Source organism: Leuresthes tenuis, unplaced genomic scaffold (genome assembly GCF_036924035.1).
Source record: "Leuresthes tenuis unplaced genomic scaffold, fLeuTen1.0.hap1 SCAF_20, whole genome shotgun sequence".
Classification (NCBI taxonomy): domain Eukaryota; kingdom Metazoa; phylum Chordata; class Actinopteri; order Atheriniformes; family Atherinopsidae; genus Leuresthes; species Leuresthes tenuis.
This window is the reverse complement of record NW_027325374.1, coordinates 20,584,224-20,605,451: the sequence shown is the minus strand read 5'-3', so window position 1 is coordinate 20,605,451 and position 21,228 is coordinate 20,584,224. Positions and strand designations below refer to the sequence as shown.

Genomic DNA, 21,228 nt, shown 5'->3' with positions numbered 1-21,228 from the left:
CAACTTGAAGGTTTTAGGGTGATCTTTTTAGAGCTGGAGCCTGGAGGCTACAATTGATTGTGGTCTTTGTCTGGATCCAACTTTCTGACCATTTACAGGACGTTGGGTCCATCACAAAAGGAAAAAAATACAACTTTTTTGTTGTTTTTTTTCTCCAAAGAGAGTAATTGATGGCCTTCAGGAAGCCCATTGTTTTTGTGTAGCTGCTGAGGTCTAAACGTTCCTGAGAAATAAGTGCAGGAATTTGAATTGGAGACTTTGAAAAATGGCCAATGACAAAACTGTAAGAATGATAGTAAATGTTAATTTGAGCCCATGGAGGTACACACTCCGCTACTCATCTACGTCTTTGCGTGATGCTGAGAGTTGGTGGTGTGTGTGTGTGCTGAGAGGGTGGAGTGCATAAGTGGGGGGGGGGGCAATAAAATGAGAGTGAGCTGCATTGAAGGAGCAGATGTGCGAGGCGCACCATCTGAGCCAGACGCGCTCCGTTAATTAGCGGCGGAAATATTAACGGAATAACCGGATTATGAGGATTTGAGGAAGAGAAGTCACCTGAATCCAGTCTCATACAAGGTGGCCGGGGGGGGGATTAAGTTAGGCGTCGTCACTCCTCCGGGCTACTGTCATGGGGATAGACCGGCGGCGGAGAGCCTCTCTGGCTCTCACCTTGAACTTCCTCGCCTTGTTTCTGGCCGTGTCGGCGCTCACAACCAGCTATTGGTGCGAGGGGCTGCGAAAAGTGGTGAAACCGTTCTGCACCGGCCCGGTCACCACCAAGCAGTCGTTCTGCATCACGTTCAACAGCTCCAACATCAACGACACGCGGCTGGTCCAGTACATCTGGGAGACCGGAGAGGATAAGTACGTGATGAGGAAGTTTCACACCGGCATCTGGTTCTCCTGCGAGCAGAACATCAACATGACCGGTAAATTTGTGTGGGCACCGGGCTGAGTGATGGAGCGCCGAGCGGCGCGCGGGCACTGCGCGGAGAGAAAGGCGCGTTGGTCTATTAACCACTGAAAAAAAATATCTCAGCGTCGTTTTTCTTTTTTTCCTTCTTTTACCAGGACCGAGCAGATTCATGTATTAGCTAATTAGTTGTTGTTTTTTTAAATGACCAAACACATAAAATCTGCTCCTCAGCGTTGACGTTTTGTGGACATCCAAAACATAGTAGATACAGAACTTTTGTTTGGTCCTTGTATGTCCAAAATGCATCAGGTTTTTTTTCAGTAATAAATCTTATATGATGCTATCTAAAAAACTGACACCAGCTGACAAAGTATGAGTCATTATCTGAGAAATCCTTGCGCCTTGGTTTTAATGCCCCCATAAAAGCAAGGTTACTGGCACACTGCGCCTGATATTTCATTTTCTTCACTGTGTGTGTGGAACCTGCTCAGCTGATTTACAGGTCATCTGCAGAAGAGCCAGCTTTTGGCTGTATACACTGCATGTCAACAATATAGGCTACAGAGTTTGGTTTTTGTCTTCAAGGTGCCATAAAAGCATTTGTTGTGTTGACTGTTAGATTTTAGCCCAGCAAACTCCCACCAGAGATTTTCACTGATGGGAGGAGAATGTGTTACTGAAAACTCAGAAAATAAATCCCTTCACATTGGATCAGACTGTGGTTTATCTATTTATTTATTTTTGTATCTTTAAATTCTAAATAACATCTTTATCCCTGTCTCAGAGAGTCTGCCTGTGGCTCCTAACATCAGTCTGACAATATGATGGGATACAGATGAATTTATCAGAATGTTACAGTGTTGCCTGCAGTCAATGCGTGTCAGTTAAATGTCTCATTTACACTCTTTTTCAGGTGAGAAATGCAGAAGTTTCATTTATGTGGCACCACCAAATGAAAGAGGTAAGAATATATTTTATAAGATTTTGTATATAAACATAAAAACATGTTCAGTCATACAGAAAAATTCAGACTTCCTTGCAAGTCTGCAGTTGCCTCACTGGTGCTGAACAATGATTCAAGAATCATAAGAGGCTGAGAAAAGGGACCAAGCAAAGTCAGACAAAGCTGGTTTTTTTCACTTAGATCTGTTGGTTGACACATCTATATAACGCTTGTAATGATAAACTTCCGGTTAAAGTTATCAGGCAATCAGCTTGAAATCAGCAATTCCTTCCAAGCAACACTGGCAGGATTATGCTAATTCCCCTTTTATTAATGTTTCTTTTTCTAATGGGTTTAAAATACTTTAGCCTAACAAAAATGAATGGCTCTTGGGGATATTACACATCTCTGGGTGGAGTAATTACTTGCACCGCTGGGAAATAAGTACACATGTGTTCTTTAAAATCGATTGCTTTTATATCTTCATCTGGCAGCAAATCAGTTGCCTCGGCTCTCCTGCTTTGCTGAAACCTGATTCCTGCTGCATTCCTCTGTGCAAACAGTCAAGCATTGTTCTCATGCGGTCTCTTTTGTTTGGGCTGAAAAGATGCTGTTTTTGCCTGATGAATCTATTTTTTCAACAACCGCAAAAAGGTTTCAACTGAACCATACAAAGAAGAAACATTAAAACAAGATCCAGCAACATTTTCTGGGCGTGAGCTCGTTTAAGGTGGACTACAAAGAGGAAAACAGTCTGGTGGACCAAAATGTAACAGCCTTTTTGGAAATCATGGATGCTGTTGTTTAAAGTGGTCAGGAAAAACCTGGTGTGTCATTGACAATATTTGTTCCTTTGTTAATGGGTAATTACAGTAGATAAATGAAATCCACATTAACAACACATGGCCCCGAACTAGACAGAACAAATTCCTAAATCAAGCAGGAAAGATGAAAATATGTTTTGCTTTATCTTCTCAACAACAACAAAAAAGGAGGCTTGTAGATTTCATATTGGCAGCAGCCTCTAGTGGCCATAATAGTTATAACAGGTGAAGAAGAATATAGTAGTAAAGTAGTTATAAAATGACAAAGTTTGCATTAGGAGGAGGTTTGGGTGGATGGAGGGGCCAACAAAGCACTTGACTTCAATATTGAAACTGCTGTTTATAACTACCTTAACAATGATAATGAACGATTTATTTCTGAAAACCAAAGCCAGATTTAACTAAGCAGGCTGTTTATGTGCATAAACCTAAATAAAACAGAGGTTAAAGAAAGTATTATGTTTCCCCATCTAGAAGATGATCTTCAGATCGCCTTCAGAGGCAAGGCACCAACAATAATTCTTGAAAAAGGCAGTTAATTCCTGTAAGAACTTTTGAGACCCCATAAAAATTGAGAAAAAATTCAGCAAAGAGCTGCAACAGGACCTTCAGTTGATCCATCTACTGTTGGCCCAAGCCTCATTAGAAATGCTCTCCATGGAAGGGTGGCTGTCAAGAAGCCATTCTTAAGGAAGGGAAACAGGGATAATTAAAGAAACTAAATTAATTAACGAAAGAAATGTTCCCTGACCAGGAATCCAACCCGGGCCGCGGTGGTGAGAGTGCCGAATCCTAACCACTAGACCACCAGGGACATGGGCAGTATTAACTCATCCACCTCCAAGCAAGAGATTGTTAGTTTAACGTCCCTCCTCACTCTACAACATATCATATAAATAGAATAGTAGAAATATTGAAGAGATGTAAGAGGAAAGCATTTATCATATGTGCCTGTTTGCATGTAATTGCAATGCCTTAAATATGCACTCAGAACATTTCCTAAGCCTTTCCACAAGCCCACTTCAAATGCATGTAAAGAGATGTTTTACTAAAGTGTGACATTCCATTTAGCTGAAGGATGTAACTATATTCATGGAACCACAATGGGATACTTTGGGTGACAAGCATATTACATCTATTACACAACCTGTGATTAATTAACCACACAGTAACTTCCTGCCCTTGGGTGATGTGAACAATTCCACTGCAGCTTAAGTTTAAATCTGCCGATATTTCATTCTACCATCCACACAGACCTTTCTCAGGATGTTGTGTGTCTCTTAATATATCTTATTTATCCTTTCTCTCCCTGTGAAGGTTAATAATATGGGCTATGGGGGAACTGGTAGACCTTTCGTTACTCATTATTCCTCCCCCTCCTCCCTCTTTTCCATCCCTGCCCTCGTCCTTCACCATAGCTAAAGCTTATCTTTCTTCTCACCCTTGCATTGCACCTCATCAACCTCACATCATTTTCCCAACCATCATTGCGACATGGATGTCTCTCTGTGTTCTTCCTCTTTGCTGTTGCTTTACCAAACTGTCTTCACAGGAGTGCTGTGGCTGTGCATCGTGGCAGAGTGCCTGTACATCCTTCTGCTGGCCACTGGGGGCATCCTCATGTCTCTGGAAGTGTGTCACTTTGGTAACGTCATCGATGGCCTCAAGCTCAACGCCTTCGCTGCCATATTCACTGTGCTCTCAGGTGAGAGGTGTCATGATATTTACCATGTGTCACATAAAATGGAGTACATGAGTCAAGTTTTAGGATTTGGATGCATATGTTGTTATTATTCGTATTATTATAGAAGTAGAATTTGAATTATCTTCACATTTTAAGAAAATTTGGAATTACTATTGTACTATTTTGCAAAAGAAAAGACAAGAATAAACCTTTCTTGGACATTGTTTGTGAAACTGTGTCTACAGCAATATTGGTTGACTTATGCAAGTAGAGCCTATAAACACTGACACAAGTACACTTGTTCAGTTAAGTTTGGATTCTGCTTTTGAAAAAAATGCTAAACTTAGTTATCTTCTACCCAGAATACAGAAAGCCACTGATGTTAGCATGTATGACTCAGCAGAGAATGTGAGGGCACGTCACAATGGTTTGCATTATTATGAGGGAGCTCCATCTTCCATCTTTGCTGCCTGGTTGGCTTTGGTTTAGTTTGGCTATGAAATTGTTCAAAATGGTCAAATTGGTTAGAGAAAATGGAAAAAGAGAGAGATAAAGGTTCTTACCAAGAGAAAAAAAAATGCACTGCAGGAATAAGAGACAATGCAGATCTGTACAATGGACAGCATAAAACCATTATCCTGAAGGTTAGCATGCAGTAAAAAGAAGACAGCCTTGGTGCTAATGGTATCCTTCCAACATTAGGCATAAACAAACATCATTTTACCAACTTCAGTGCAGCCTGACACCAACTTCACTTTCTCACTAGCTGTGCATAGAAAATTGGGGCTATCAAGCCACGCTACCTACAGTATCATCTATTGCTAACATAAATGTTATTTCGACATTACCAGAGTCATTAGCAGCTCCTACACACTGTTGTCACAGTATTGTTAAGACCCATTTACATATCTGGTAATTCTTTAATTTTGTAAGTCACTTTGCTCCTGTTCACACCTACTTTTGAAGGAACTACCACTGTAACGATCCAGTCCAACAGTCTTTTTGCTCAATAAGGTTCCAAACTGAATGAAATGTCTAAGCAATGAATATCTAAACAGTAGCCATAATTAGAGCTGTTCGAATTATCCATTTGTTTAAAGAAGCTTTAGTGCTTCCCAATTATACCCTTTAGCACAGAAAACACTGGAGAATCTTTAATGCAATGAAAAAGGCCAAAATTCTTTCCAACAATCCCTTGCGTCCATTTCTTTCACAGTGAATGTGTCTTCATCCAGTCATACTCATGATATATCCTATTCTACTATCAATATTACCAATAAGAGGAGGTATCTTAAGCACTTTATGGATATCTGGGTACATGTATTGTCAACAGCACATAATCATGTACAAAACAGTTATGAAACAGGTATGTAACTTTACTTAGAGGAGCCGAGAAGGAGGAGTCATACCAGTAAAGTGTAGTATACTAACATTGTAGGAGGGGGGCCTATGACAAAGGGAATTTAGGTTTTCTTTAAGCTACAAATAGTACCGTTTAAAAGGGAAAGTTGTCAGACATTTCCACCCTCGAGATATTAAAGATGAGGGTAAAGCACACAGGTTCGAAAGACCACGAACAGATGAGATTTCAGTGCAAAGTCTTTATTATCTTTTATTTTAAGTCTTCTTTAAAAGAAACAGGAGTTTTCTGGAATAAAATGTAAAAGCAGTTACAAAACTTGAGGTGGGACCATCATCCAAAAAGCAGGTCGCTACCCCTCCACCAACCCCAGCTCAAGGACCATATGGTCAGAATGTATGAGCAGAGCAGACAATTTAAACAGCACATGTCCTGAATTGGGTTAAAGAAATGAAATATCTAAAACATGCAACACAAATTCTCAGAATTCTCTCTGCTGGGCCTTCTCACACCTGAACCTGATCCACTGTGTCCTGATAAAATTCGTACTTTTTGGTAGTAACAAATTTGGATTACTTTAAATATGCAATTCAGAAACAAAGTAAGCACATGTTCGTTTCCCGTTCATTTTAGTTCAACATCAAAATAATTCAGTGTTTTACCCCCCTTCCATGTTGGCATCTGTCCAGTCACACATTCAGGCCAGTTGCTGTCCCAAAGCCCCTGAGAAGATTTTCAGCTAGTTTGCAGTCTGCCTCCAACTCTCAGTGCAGGAATTATAACAATGACCTTCTCACTAATCCATCTATGAAAATGATGCCGACCACCACTCTCTGAGCAGGGAATCAGCAGTAAAAGATACTTGGCTCAAAAGCAGTGACTTGCAGCATTTTACTGATTCACCAGGTCAAATTCGAGGAAGTGTCTGAAACAGACATTTTCTGAAGAGTTGTGTCCCGTGTACAGCCTGGGTCCACGGTTTTACCCCATTCTGTCATATATAACATTTGTGAGATATACACTGTATCTTTTATTAGAAACCTTAAGGAAATAATTGAAGGTGGGTGCTACTGTACAACAACTTTTGAAATTATGATCAGGCAAGATATAAAACGTGACAATACCATTTATGTGAATTTATAATAGGTTTATGATTATTTTGACAAATATGACTCTCCCTCGATGTCCGCTAGCAGATCTGTAATTTACAACTTCTCAAGGGTATCAGTTTATCATAAAAACCAGAACCAGAAACAAACCTTCCTCCTTGTCTTCTTTTGGCCTAATTAAAAAAAAGTGTTAAAGTGGTGGTGTGACAAATATATTTTGACCAAAAGCCATAGTCAATAGTTGGAAAACTACACAATTTTTCCTTTATGTCTATTGTGATCTAAAAGTTGGTCTCTTTTTTGGACAACTTCTGGGAATTCCTTACAGAGACACATGGATATTTAAAAGTTGCTACACTCAAGGCTACATATTGATAAATTTGGTGTAAGAACTGGATTCTCCGAGGCCGACTACAGCTTTGATTTTTGACTCAGAACAAATAAATAATGAACTCCTGCCAGCATGTGAAGCAATGAACAGAACTGTGTTCATGCTCGTTAAATAACACTCAAACCTCTCACTTGCTATTCTCAGCTATTCAATAAACTGTCGATTAGATTTAAACCCAGGAGTTGATAATATTATTCAGTAATATTTACAGTCATAAGAGTTATGTATCCTTTTATTTTTCTAGGAAAAACTCATTGAGATTAAAATCTCTTTTCCAAGTGTGACCTGACCAAGACAGCAGCGTAAAACAAACAACACACACCAAGACCACAAATACACAAACACATAAACAGTTTCATGAAAAATACCCTGGAGATATTACAAAGCATTAAACATTAGTGCGATTACAGGAGCCAAGTGAGTTAATGTCTCAAGTAATTAAAGTAATTAAAAAAAAAAGCTAAAGTAATTACATGAACTAGTTTATAGTTTGCTTGTTTGACTTGTCATTACTTAATTTTCTATGCATTTATTCAGGTTGTATTCTGATTGATCAAAACAGTTTTTGATCAAATAATAAAAAAAAAAATTTAATTTGGTGTTTTACTGCTCATTGGTTTATTTCTCATTCTCACAATATACATTTTTTGACGTTTAACTACTCCTACATATTTTCACCGATTTCAACAAATTTGGTCTCAAATGTTCAGCTCATTCAGGAGATGGGTGCAATATCTTTTGGTATTACTGGCTTTTATACTTTTTAAAATACTTAACTTTTATTCTTCTTGGTTTTTATGAATGAGGAGCCAGCAGAGTGCCGCACTGATAAACTTCAGCTTTGTCTGATATTCAACTACATTTTTCAAACAAATTCCTCTAACTTTCATTCAGTTTGACTTGCAGAAATAAATTCTACCCTAAAACATAGGAGCATTTGTCCTCTTTCAGCCAATGCAACGACCAACGAGCTGACATTTACAGAATTTCAGCTATGAGCCTTGAAAGAAAGCGAAAGAAAGCGAAAGAAACTTTTCAAATTCTCTCAATACCAAACTCTCACTAATGGAAAGTTTGGTCTGACACAGCAGACACCTTCAACTGTGTTCAACTCGCTGCCGTTTCAACATCTTTCACTCCATTGAAATAAAAACTACATTACCTCGTTCCTCTAACCCTTCTGGTGCTGACGGTCTTCAAATTGTTTTCATGTATAATAGTTTTCTCACAGGAGGTCATAGTATCCCTTCAGCCATTTTCTCCTCCTTGTCCATATCTGCTGGATGTGAGCTCATTAAGCCGCAGCTGTTCACAAACTTTCCTATAACTGTGAGGACATCTCTCTTCCACTCCTCTGTTACATATTACACTGCAGCCATTTTAACAATTACTCACATGACCTTTGACCTTCTTTATAGAATATTGTGCTAATTACGGATTTAAGCAACTGCTTTTCTAATAAAATTCCACTTCTCTTTTGCTACTTTGGCATCTTCAGGTGTCTTCATTACTTCGACCTTGAAGTTGAATGTGAGCCCATTTCATTCCAGCCCATTGTTCAAATCAGCTGCTTTGAATGAAACCATATCTTTCTTTCTTCTCTGTGTGTTTCCTTGTTTCCCATTTAGCATCAGTGTTCTGGTGATCCATTTAACCTTTGACTTTTTTTTATGAGAACTGTTCTTCTCTGTATTGAAATGCTCTTTAGCTGCCACTTCTAAACTTTTAAAATTCAATTTAAGGTTCCAATTAAGCTGGCATATCCATTCCATTTTAACTTTTTAGAATGATTTAGCAAACTTTCAAGACTTTTCACTTATTTTCATTCTGCTTGAAATCCTTTTGTTGTTTTTAACCCTTCAGCTCTTCTTTGTTGACACTTCTGCCATTTTTCCAGCCATTTAAACAATTCTGCCTTTTTTCAATCAGCTTCAAATTGTTTCACTAATTTCTTTTTCAACTTCAAATTCCTTCAATCAAGACCTCAGCAAGTTTTTACTGCTAAATTGAATTGTTTTCCACTTTTTTAGCATGGTCAGCTAACCCCATTCAACATTCTCACTGCTGTTTCGCAGGAATAGCTCGGCTGGTGACCACCAATGGGAACTGTATGGAAGAAATAAACAATGGTTCATCACTTCATTTCATACTAAGCTGAATTGCAGAATTGCCCATCAATCACAGCGGCTTGCTTGAGTTCCAAACTTAGTATGTTAATACTTTATACACACACAAACACATCTACAGTGTTATAAAAACAACACTACAGTAAAAGTAAGCTTGCTGACATTAAAACTAGCTTATTAGTAAGCTAAGCTAACGCTGTTTGATTAGTTTAGCTGTAAATGTTAGCTGTTGGTGCATAAATTACTATAGTGGCTGTAAAAGTTATCTCAAGTGGACGACCATGCTGTCTAGTGCATAGGAAAAGTGCTAGTGATGTTGGTGATGTGGCCTGGTGTTCTGAGTGGAGGAATTTTGTAAAGGAAAGTTTCCTGAGCTGAAATGTCCTAGCAGGGCTCAGGGGGTAGGGGTTGTTGTCCATGTAGACTAAAGAACATCCACCATCCTGCCATCCACCAAGTCTTTTGCAAGAAATAGTTAGCTACCTTACAGCTAACTTACACAGATGCCACTAAAGCTGTTTTCACAAAAGAACACCAGAGATTTTCAGGTGAAGAAACAGACAATGTGGCCCAGACCTTTCTGCAGAACAGATAGCAGAAGTAAGGAACAGATAGATCAGGGAAAAGACCAAACACTCACCTGCCTGCACACGTGAAGTTCACAGAGCTGACACCATCTCAGCATATCACATAGCAGCTGTTGACAATCCATCAGTCATCCTGTTATGGTGTCCTCATTTTTGCATTTTCAGTTGACAGGAGTTGCACTCAGAATGCTCCTTTGTGGCAGGAACACCCTTAAATTCAAGTTGCTCTGAGTTTTGTTTTCGTAGCCATACTGAGGGTTTTCTTTCTCCATTCTGACTTTCTTTTGAATTGTAACCGATTCTCTCAACCTTGTCTGCATGTGTTGTATTTTATTTAAATAAAGCTCACCGTCTGGAGAAGTGAGCTGCGTAAACAAGGAACATGAACCTTTTAAAGTGTTGGGGTTTTATCTCTCTGCAAAAAAAAGGAAAAAAAAAGGTTCTGACATTTCATATTGCATCATCTGTCACGGTGTGTAGGCTTGTAAATAGCCTCCAAAGCATATAAGATTGCAGAGGGCTTGCTGTATTGAAATGTTTGAATTTGGAAAGGCATTTAAAAGTTGTTACTCCTTTTAATGGGGTGAGAAGCATGAGAGACACTATGGTAATGAGGTCTAGAGGAAGAATTCAAGGGGCTAGATTAAAGTTTATTACACTTGTCAATTATGCGGCATATAATGAAAATGGAGGAGCTTGGGTCTGAGGTGTCGATGGGAACAGTAGGTGTGTGGCAGCGAGACAAAAAAATCCCTTTATGATGTGAGGAAGTACCTTAAGCTACTTTTGCATGCTTTGCACAATACAGTTAAATATTTACAAATGAAAATGACAGGGAGCATAGCTTGTTAGTGGTTCATCTTGGTTTCCCTTGTCCATGCAACATAATACATTAGTTTAAAAGAATATCCCAAATGTAGTCAGCATGTACACATATTTATATTTGAAAAATAAGCAAATGAGGCACATGGATGCCTATTACAACGTACGATTACACTATTATACAACTGTATAGTGTAATATCCATATATATATATATATATATATATATATATATATATATGGCAACTCCTCCTTTGTTTCCCTGTGAAGGACAGCGTTGGGTCTCAGTGGATGGGGGAGCTGGGGGAGCATTGCTATTGTCATGGAGTGCTGCTGTAAAAACAGGGGTAATGTTGCTTCGCATATTTTTGCGGATTGTACATGTCAAAAAAAAAACATCACATGAGTGCCAGGAGCCAAGATTCCCAGTAGTGCATTGTAACGAGAACATCAATGCTACACATTTGACCTTTTGGTGTATTGGTAGATGTGTTGTTTATGTTTATGCATTTGGCAGATGTTTTTATCCAAAGCAACTTACATGTAGGCAGATAGGGTAAGGGCGTCTTGCCTAAGGAACCCCACAGGAGGTAGTACCTTTCATGAAGGGAATTTGAACACGTCTCCCACACGAAAGGTGGCAATCATACCACTACACTATCCAAGAGTGGTATTACTGTTCAAATGTCCAATGTCCAATGTCCAATGTCCAAAAGAACATTGTATTAGCTGTAGAAATTGAGAGAACAGAAGGAGTTATTCCTTATCACATTTGATGAGTTATTTACTTGTAGAGCTCAGATAGCCTAGGTAGGCCAATAACCAAGCTTGCAGATGGTTGGCACTATCTTGGATTTTACTTGCTAACACTAGCTGTTAACAAATCCCTGTTAATGTGCCTGGAACTTTGAATAAAACGTGGTGTTTATGTTTGGCATGAGAGCACTGAAGACTGATGATACATGTCAAGAGTTCACCAGGAGAAAAAAATGTGTCTGAATATTGATTTTCCAATATCAGTATTACTATCAATATTTGTAAAAGTTTAACTGAGGTTTGTGCACACGAGAAGAACAGATAAATGAGAAACAAGATCATATTTTTATTGAAAGTTCTTCAGCGTCTTATTCTGTAAATACCTCTTGTCTTCATTTTGGTTGATTTTGATGCCCCCTAGCGTAGAATAAGGCTAAATTGTGGTACACCTGAAGGGTATCGGGAGTATTACATCCCCAGTGTAACATGTCCCCATTAAGTGCTTTTTTTCTTAAAAAAAGATTAGTCGGATTGACATTTGCAACTTCACCTTACATGTACTGAAAGTGCATAATTTCCCATTGTAAAATGTGCTGAGACCCAGAAATGTTTCATTCATCCTGACACAAAGCTGTCCCTGATCTGCATATAATTATGATAATGTTGCTCAGGGATTGCTTTGAGAATAAACATGACCATTGATAGGGATGAAATGAGAATTTAGGTGTTTGCTGCTGAATCTGGTGCAGTCCAGGGATTTGGGCGGCTTATGTGGTAATCGGATTGGAAGGCTCCACTTGCTGATTTTTTTTCCTCCTCTATTTTTTGGGCGATACATGGTCGACAGTGAAAAACAAAAATGACATGTAAAAATGTCAAAGAATAACACTGACTGGAGATATGGACGATACAGTTGTAGTCATTAAGGTATGTCTACAATTGTTTCCAGTGCACGGTGGACTCTGACCACTCCATTGTGTTAAATGATTTGTGTGGAAACGTGGGAAAAAGTGGATACATGAGAAAGAGCCCACAAAAAGAGGATCAAAGCAGTTGTTGAGACTCTCAATTTCAAACTGAGCTGAAGTGAAACAAGTGCACAAACTTAATACTTGCCTTCCACTTGACTGAGTTAGCACACAGCTAACAATGTGTTGCTAAATGTTAGTGTTTGATAAATTGTCTTTACGATTGCCAGCCCCTAAAAGAATGCCTCACATTGCAAATTGACTGGATAGGTCTCTGGGGTGGGTTGTGTATTAAACCCAACCCTAGCTGTCATAGTTGTTGATGTGCAGGCTGTCACTTATGCACTGCAGTCCCTGCAGGTGTTTACTGCTTGTTCAACACATGATATATCTTTCTTCCATCCATTTTTCTATTTCTATACACACTTATATTAATGCAGGGGATTGGGGGCGCTGGACCCTATCCCAGCTGCTAATGGGCAAAAGGAAGGATACACCTTTGGATGGGTTGCCTGTCAATCACAGGTTCTTTTCTCTGTCATTAAGCATTTTAACTTGGTTTTAACCATTTCTGTCACTCAGTTTTTTTTCAACTATCATGCTGTAATCTCTACAATCTCTAGGCTACATGGAGCCATGGAATTTAGGTTGAGGATTTCTCCAATAAAGGATGTGTCCAAAAACTACCAACTTGATATAAACATTTGAAGCGAGCCATATGATTTACAGTGAAGAAACACTGCTTTCATTACAGTCATGGATATCAATTGGATTTGAATGAGTTATTTATTCATTCATTTTTATTATCACTTTGGTTTCTCTATGACATTGCAGTAACACCCTTTGCATGTGTATAACCTGGTTCTGCCAATAATCCTTTAGTTATATTATTGGCCAACTATAACTTCTAACCTCAACTAGGTTTTACACACAGTTTTGCAATCGCCTATTTACTCTCAGACAAATCAGCATCCTGTTATTGTGAGCACTGAAAACAATTATAATTGGTTTCATCAACACCCATAGATTTTACCACTGCTTATTTCTCAAAAACTTTTTAGCTTGGCCACAGCTCTTCAATCGTCTGATGTGCTTGGAGTTAGTGTTGCCTTAGTTAAAAATTGGATGGAATTGAGGAAACTTTGTGTTAATCTGCTGTAATGTTCACTCATCCCAGATTCACTCATCCCAATGAGGAACCTGTTGAAACTGACAAAGAAACACTGGCTGTGGCACACATAGTTGACCAGTATTATATTTTTTGACACCATAAATGTATATTGACAAGGATATGTGATCATGGTCAGATGATGTAATCATACACCATTTTAAAAAACAGCATTACCAGGTTTGACTCACTTACAAACCTCAGAATCTGCTGCTAATGTAGGATATACTTTGGCTGTTTCCCTATACCTGTCAGAAAAGGTACTAGCAGATCTTACAAATAAAACAAAACTGGAACTATATTACAAGTGAAAGTGCATTCTAAGGGTTGTTTTTTAAGTGTAATGTACTTTTGGCAAATTTCTGAGTAAGCATCCTTTCCATGTGTCATTCTTTTGAGATTATTAGATTGTTAAAAATGATGCGTTATTCTGCAACTTCTATACACTATCTTGTATTTAAAGAGTTAGCAAAGTGGACTGGATAGTGTAGTGGTATTTCCACCTTTTGTGTGGGAGACATGGGTTCAAATCCCCTGCATAAAAAGTGCTACCTCCAGTAGGGGTCCTTAGGCAAGACCCCCTTACCCTACCTGTAAGTTGCTTTGGATAAAAGCGTCTGCCAAAATGCATAAACATAATAGTAATTCTTAACCTGACCCACCGCAAAGTGTCATGAGTAAAATTTGCAGGATCATAGGGTGGAAATAACAAAAAAGAATACATTTCATATTTAAAATTGAAATATCTGATAACTTTAGAAGGGAAATCCCTTTCCATTAGTGAAGCTGTATAGTGTTTTAGTGGATGTAGAAAGCTGCATGAAGATAACATGTTTCATTCAGTTGATTTGGTTTTCCACATGTACAATTATGTAGTGCAGCTGCTGTTCAGCTTCATGTTGTGCTACACTGCCACCAAGTGGTGACAATTGAGAAGTGAACTGGTTGGTCAGAATTAGTTTCGCTCATTACCTCCTTACATGTTGCAGGTCTGCTGGGTATGGTGGCACACATGATGTTTACCACAGCCTTCCAACTGACTGTTAGCATGGGTCCAGAGGACTGGAAACCTCAAACATGGGACTACAGTTGGTCATATATGTGAGTGAGATTTTACTTAAGTTCTGCATTGCCCTGTTTCATGTCTCTTTGATTTGAGTCTTTAACAGCTTTCCAAAGACAAGCATTAACAACTTTGAGCCTGAGACGGTTTAATAACAATGCGGACAATGATTGATAAAACAGGATGCATACAAGACAACAAAGTCCTTTACATGCAAGGAGTCTTCAAAGTGACAGAAAAAAAACATCTGGGAATAAAAGCATAAAGTTACTCTTATCACAAAATGTGTTCCACGAAAGATGAAACAAGGATTTTTTAGAAGTATACTTCAGCACTCCATCAGCACTGCAGCACTGCAGCGTTGACCCTGAGTGACGTTGCCTGACCTCCAGCAGTTATTGTGAGTATGGAATGTCTTGACAAGGGACTGTCAAGGCATGAATGACACCCTCCAGGAAAGTGCTCACACTTTGCCAGTTTTGTTGCCAAAGGCGTCTGTGGCCCCGGAGGTGGAGTGGCCATCAATATATGACGGATTATAGAACTGAATATGCAGAGTAATAGGTACTGTATAAATTTGTGTGGGAATCAGTGAATGGGTCTTGTGCTGTAAAGCATTCATCAAGACTTCAAAAACACAATATAAATTCAGTACAAAGACACAATAACACAAGAAAGCACTTCCAGGAGCAGCCGTGTGAGGACGTAGACAGTGTGGAAGATGCAACAGCTGAATTATGTTAATATGAAAAGCTGTCCAAAGAGGCATTTTGTTCCTTTGGTTATTGTTTGTCTGCTAAACACTTGTCAAAACATACTTGTTTTTCCTGTCATGCACTAATTATTAAGTGACAAAACAGTCTTGACAACTGATTATGTTCTTGTAGCGTAATTGTTATGTCAGCATGCTGAAATAATGAGAGATCCTTTTTTCGGAAGTTGTTATTTTTGGGAAAACCATGGTTGTTGTGTCAGGATCGTTGAGGAAAAGCTTTCCTGACAATACAAAGTTTAAAAGATTATGCTGGTACTTGCTTATCTTCATCTTTGGCCTCCAGGTTAGAAGTTATTCTTGATATCATTTAGTCGTAGTAAGTAGTGAAATTAGCAGTACAAGTTCATATCTTTTGATCCAAGTTCTAACATTTCCATATTTCAACCTCTTAGATTCAAAACAATAATATCCTACTGAATAAAGTGGCTGACATGAATTTTTTGGCTTTTTTTCTTAGTTTGGCATGGAGCTCCTTCACGGCCTGCATGGCATCCTCGGTCACCACAATCAACCGCTACACCAAAACCATCCTGGAGTTCAAGCACAAGAGAAGGAACATTGAGAAGAACTTGAAAATCAAGCAAAAGCTGCTGGAGCTGGACTCTCCAGAGCAGGTGTGGGACATGTACATCAGCTCAGTGCCGAGTACAGCTGAGGAGCTGCTGGACCTGTCATCAAACGGCCGCAAACTTTCCAACACCTCCATTTTCCTGGACCTCAATGACCTGCCCGATCCACAGGGAGAGGAGTATTGTTAGACGAGTAGGGTGTAGCATTTTCAAACATCAGAATGTCATTGACATGTTCATGTGCGACACAGTGTAAATACTATAGAAATAGGTCATGACATCATGGCTGAGACCTCTGATGGTTTGTTTTTCCACCACAACCCGTGACTAAACACAACGTGACTAACATACTAGCTAAAAGTTAGTTATTTAACAGACACAGAACAAAGTGACCATTTAGTTGAAGTCATGTTTTGGGCCACCTGATTAATGCAAGTCTGACATTTATTTCTATTAGTCTTTACCAGCTCCTAGTAGGTACGATTGGGTCTTTAGCTTACGAGATGTTTCAGGTCCACCAGCGAGTTGCTGATGAAAGCTATAAAATCTTTTAAACTTCAACAATGAGCTAGGCAGCTTTAAAGCTGAAACTAAAGCCTCAATGTTTCTTCAAACTGATGTTTTTCCATCCATTTCTTCAGAAAACTTTATATCATTAGAGCATCATTGACTTTTTCCAACTGAGTCTGATCCAGAAAAAAGTGGTTTATGGCAGACTTTGAATGTTGGATACTGTGACAGTATTGTAATATTGGCTAAGGCACACATCTGTGGGTAGCAGTAAGGTGATGCAGCACTGCCAAATGTAGTTGTAAGCCTACATTTAGTCCAATCAAAGCAAGCCAGATGTAGAGAATCTGGTATAAAGGCGCCATTGTTTTTGTGGTTTCCAACACATGCATATTACACAAAGTAATAGTGGGAATGGGCAAAGTAAGTAGAGATGTCATTGTTTCCTAAAAACCCAAGTTTGCTAAGTACACACATATCCTCACTTTGAAATTTGTTTGTGAAAAGCTCAGTTTTATTACACCGTTTGCAAGTGAATGATAAGTGCAAATGCAGAAGATAAAGTTTGTTTTTGCATTAGAGTGAACTTTGGCCTAATGCTCTTGACACACAGTTGTCGGGCAAGACTAATGCGCCGTCATTAAAGTTGACATGTAAGCAATACAATTCCGAACAAGGGAGGTATAATGACATGGAACACAGGAAGAGGGAGCCACCATCGAGGAACATGCCGCTCTAACCAGCAACTATGTGGTCACCCACAATGCCAGTTTGCTGTGTGTAAGCACACACTGATGCGGCACTGATCCTCTCTATTCAAGTGGAGGTCTCTGTAGAACAGATATCGGCTTTTGTCAATTAAAATGGGATTTTTTTCAATCAGTTTTCTTTAACTTAAGTGATTGGTGGTTTTGGCAGATGATGCTGTGTTGCGCTTTCATTAGTGCAGAGCAAAAGCCACATGGTGTATTCAAAGGGACCGTGTGTGAACATGTAGTCTGAATGGGCCACTATTCATTCTCAATTTTAGAGTTGTTTTGCTGCCTGACAACAGAAATAGAAAAATATGTAAATGAGCAGCTTTTTTGGGGAATTTGGTTCTATTAAGATGCAATATCTATATATTCAATTCAATTATCTATATCATTTATAACTTCTCCTTCTTCGCATCTACAAACATCTATTTTTCCTGTAAGAACCAGTTCCTGCGCAGTTATCAAATGATTCTAGCCAAAAACATGTGACAGAAAAATGCCCACAGATTGAAAAATTCCTGCTTTGATTAACAAATGCCCACTTTCATACCCCAGAGAACCATTACTCCCTCTATTTGGCCTGTATGATTTACCAAAAGGGAACAGAGGCAGCTTAGAAAGGACCTCTTGTTACATTTAACCATTACGTTTCATATTTTGGCTTTCTTAAATGTCCTGAAAAGGCTCTTTATTCTTTGCAAAAAATCAGGGCAATAGCAACCATTGTTGCTACCGAATGTAGAGGGGTCACGACGCCCTGGTCCCACATTCTTTACTGGGATTCACATCTGAATAATTCCTTCAACTCTTTGAGTTCAGGTAAAATAAAGCAAGGCAAACAAAATCAGTGAAGATATTCAAATTTTAAAGTCTGCCTGCTTGTTTTTTTTTTCAATTTAAAAATAAAGATTAGATTTAAAGTATTAAAACTAAATTCTTACTTACTCATTACTTACTCATCATCTCATCTTACTCATTTTTCTCTACTGTCTTTATAGGAAGAGATCAGATCATTTGATATTTCTGGATTATTAGTCAGAGTTCTTGTTTCTATACCATTAACCAACAAGAAACACAATTATAGAACTCAGGTTATAAGGGCATTTCACAAAATGTTTTGCACCATCTGATACCATTTTGGCTCCTTCAGAAATAGATGATAAGTACCTAGACTTAGACATGGTTGTGTCAGCTTTAGCTCAGTCAGTTGAGCTCTTGTCCCTCAACAGCAGGTTAATACATTTGATCACATCTGTTCAGTTAGTAAAATTTTTCACATTTCATTTTTGTAAAAAGCATGCTCTGTTTCAAGGATTAGGTTGTGTAAAATATGAGTATTTGATTAATTATATCACAAATAATACTAAGGTTAGGCTTTAAGTTAAAGCACTGGCTTTTATAACATACTTAATACCTTATCCGAGGAGTTTTTCCAGGTCCTTCAAATATGCCAGTTTTGACTTACATACATGATAGCTTGCTAGGTTATAAAAAAAAACCTAGCTAGCTAACAAACAACATGCCAGGTTACAGCAAAACTAGTAAACATGTTGTTTGGTAGCTAGATTTTTGTTGCAAAAACTATCATTAAAATAACATTTAAAGAATATTTTATTTTCTTAACACCAATGCTTGCTAGGAGATGCTCTGTTGTGGTCAATTGTTTGCTAAAGAGTCAGAAACAACATTCTTTAATTGCAGACATTGTTCCTCCCACCGTCCAAAAACATACATGTTGGGTTAATTGGTGACTCTAAATTGTCCTTAGGAGTGAGTGTGAGCGTGTGTGGTTGTTTGTCTCATTTGTCTCTGTGTGGCCCTGTGATGGACTGGCAACCTGTCCAGGGTGTACCCCGCCTTTTGCCCGATGACCGCTGGGATAGGCTCCAGCCCCCCCGCGACCTGACCGACGGATTGACGGTATAGAAAATGGAAGGATGGATGGATGTTAGTAAGATTAACGTTCAGTAAATCTACTCCTAAGACATAATTGAAATCAAGCCCATGTAAATAGCAAGGTGAAGGTTTGCTATTTCTTCAGCTGTGGTCTAAGTTGTTTACATAGTTATCGAAATAATTACTGATTGTGTTTACACTGAAATAAGTATCCTGGTTTTGTGTCTTATCCTGGTAGGCTATTAATAATGAGTCCAACAGTATTCTGGTAATCTGTGTCTTCGTATCTCACAATTCCAGCAACTATGTCCAGTTACCAACAAGTGCAAGTACTTGGCTATTTAAAGTTTATTTATATAGTTTTACTTATTCAGTGTTTCTGAGGTCCAGACAAGATGTCTTCAAAGACAAAACATGGCCAGGATATTCCTTGCTACGATAATGCTAAATTTAAGCTCCTTTAATGTCTTGTTCTGAACCACGGTATGTCTCTGAGTCCTCTACATTGGCTTTACAGTTGTGTTTAAATGTGTAAAAGTACAGCATTTCTCTGCATAAGCAATACTGTCACAAAGCAAGATTGCTTAAATTGTGTGACTTCAAAAGAATGTGAAGCTGAACAACAAACCAAAAGCCAGAAAGCTCTGTGAAAAGTACACTGAGCTGATCATCTTCCCCTCCACCTTATCTATCAGCACAAGCACTCTCAAGAGTAAAGAGGCTTGGCCCATCATTGGATTTTACCCTCTGATTAAGGTACAAAGCCGCTAAAGCTGTGTGTCAGCTGTGGATTCACATTGTTTGATGGCCCAGTGATAAAGACACCCACATCCGGTAAATTGGAGTGATGATATACTGCCGCCCATGTGAACCACATAGCTTAAAACACACTTTATACCGTATAAAGTAACAAAGAGTCAAGCAGATCCTGGGTTGAAAGTAGTTTGATTGTAGCTACAAAGGAGAGACCTGGGGACTTTGCAGCTTTACCAAGCAAGGATCAAAAATTTGAGTGGAAAGGAAGTCGGTTCCATGGGTGGAGGATACCTGCAGGAATCGTTGAGTGCCTTTACATTCATGCAGCATGCCTCTGATCACACAGCATGCTTAATAAGGGCGACACTGTTTCTCCAACCAACTGCATCAGAAGAAATGTGTTACTGTCTGTGCAAACTGCCAAAATGCATCAGCAGGAGGAGCACATCTCTTTTGAAGCTGTCTGTATGTATTTTAATATTTACTTGATAATGTGGTACTTTAGTTGTATTGACTGTCCCAAATCTGAATCGTAATCTAGGGGTAATTTTAAGTGCATTTTTAAAAGTATTTCTTCACTTGTTCATTTCAAAGTGATTTGTGTCGTCAATAATTTTCCAATTTATTCTGCCAGAATTTAGACCCTGGATGGTGAAACCATTGATGCTGAAGCATGGATCTTTTTTTCTTCGTATGTGCATCTTAACTTATAGTATTTACAGTGGCTCATTCTGTGTAGTGTTCCTTAGTTGTTTAATGTTTTATGTACTATTATGTACAATCCAGTATATTGATATGAATAGAAAAAGTTTGCAAAGATTTTATTCAAAGATAAATAAGAAGCATATATCAAAATAAAGAACTTGTTTTTATCATGTTTGCTATGTTGTTTAAAGGGTTTCATTGATGACCACTAGATGGCAGCATAACCTTAAGTGTTTGGCATGTTACTTCTTCTCAGCATCTGCATAATTTGACCATATTTTTAGCTCATTCATACAGGATTTATCCATCTTTTAAAAAGTTATAATACAGTTACCAAAAAATAGCTCAAGCATTTTATGATATTAAAGTTATTATTCACATTGTTTACAGAGACCACCAGACTAAGCATTCAACAAAAGTTTGTAAAAATAGCAAATAATGAGCAAAAAGAATTGTGAGAAAGAAATGTCTTTGCTTAAAAATAGTTTTATTCTTATGCTTTCAAACTAGTGCAAATACATGCAAACTGAAAACAGACAACCCTG

At 38.5% G+C, this 21,228-nt stretch overlaps 1 protein-coding gene across 1 annotated transcript; it reads left to right on the top strand.

Annotated features, from left to right (window-relative positions):
• The first annotated feature begins 449 nt into the window (after positions 1-449).
• On the top strand, positions 450-18,155 carry gsg1l2b (gsg1-like 2b). The gene is made up of 5 exons (XM_072373213.1): positions 450-929; positions 1,830-1,877; positions 4,236-4,388; positions 14,644-14,755; positions 15,950-18,155. The coding sequence occupies exons 1-5, from the start codon at positions 629-631 to the stop codon at positions 16,248-16,250; spliced, it is 915 nt and encodes a 304-aa protein (XP_072229314.1). The 5' UTR covers positions 450-628; the 3' UTR covers positions 16,251-18,155.
• The last annotated feature ends 3,073 nt before the right edge of the window (positions 18,156-21,228 follow it).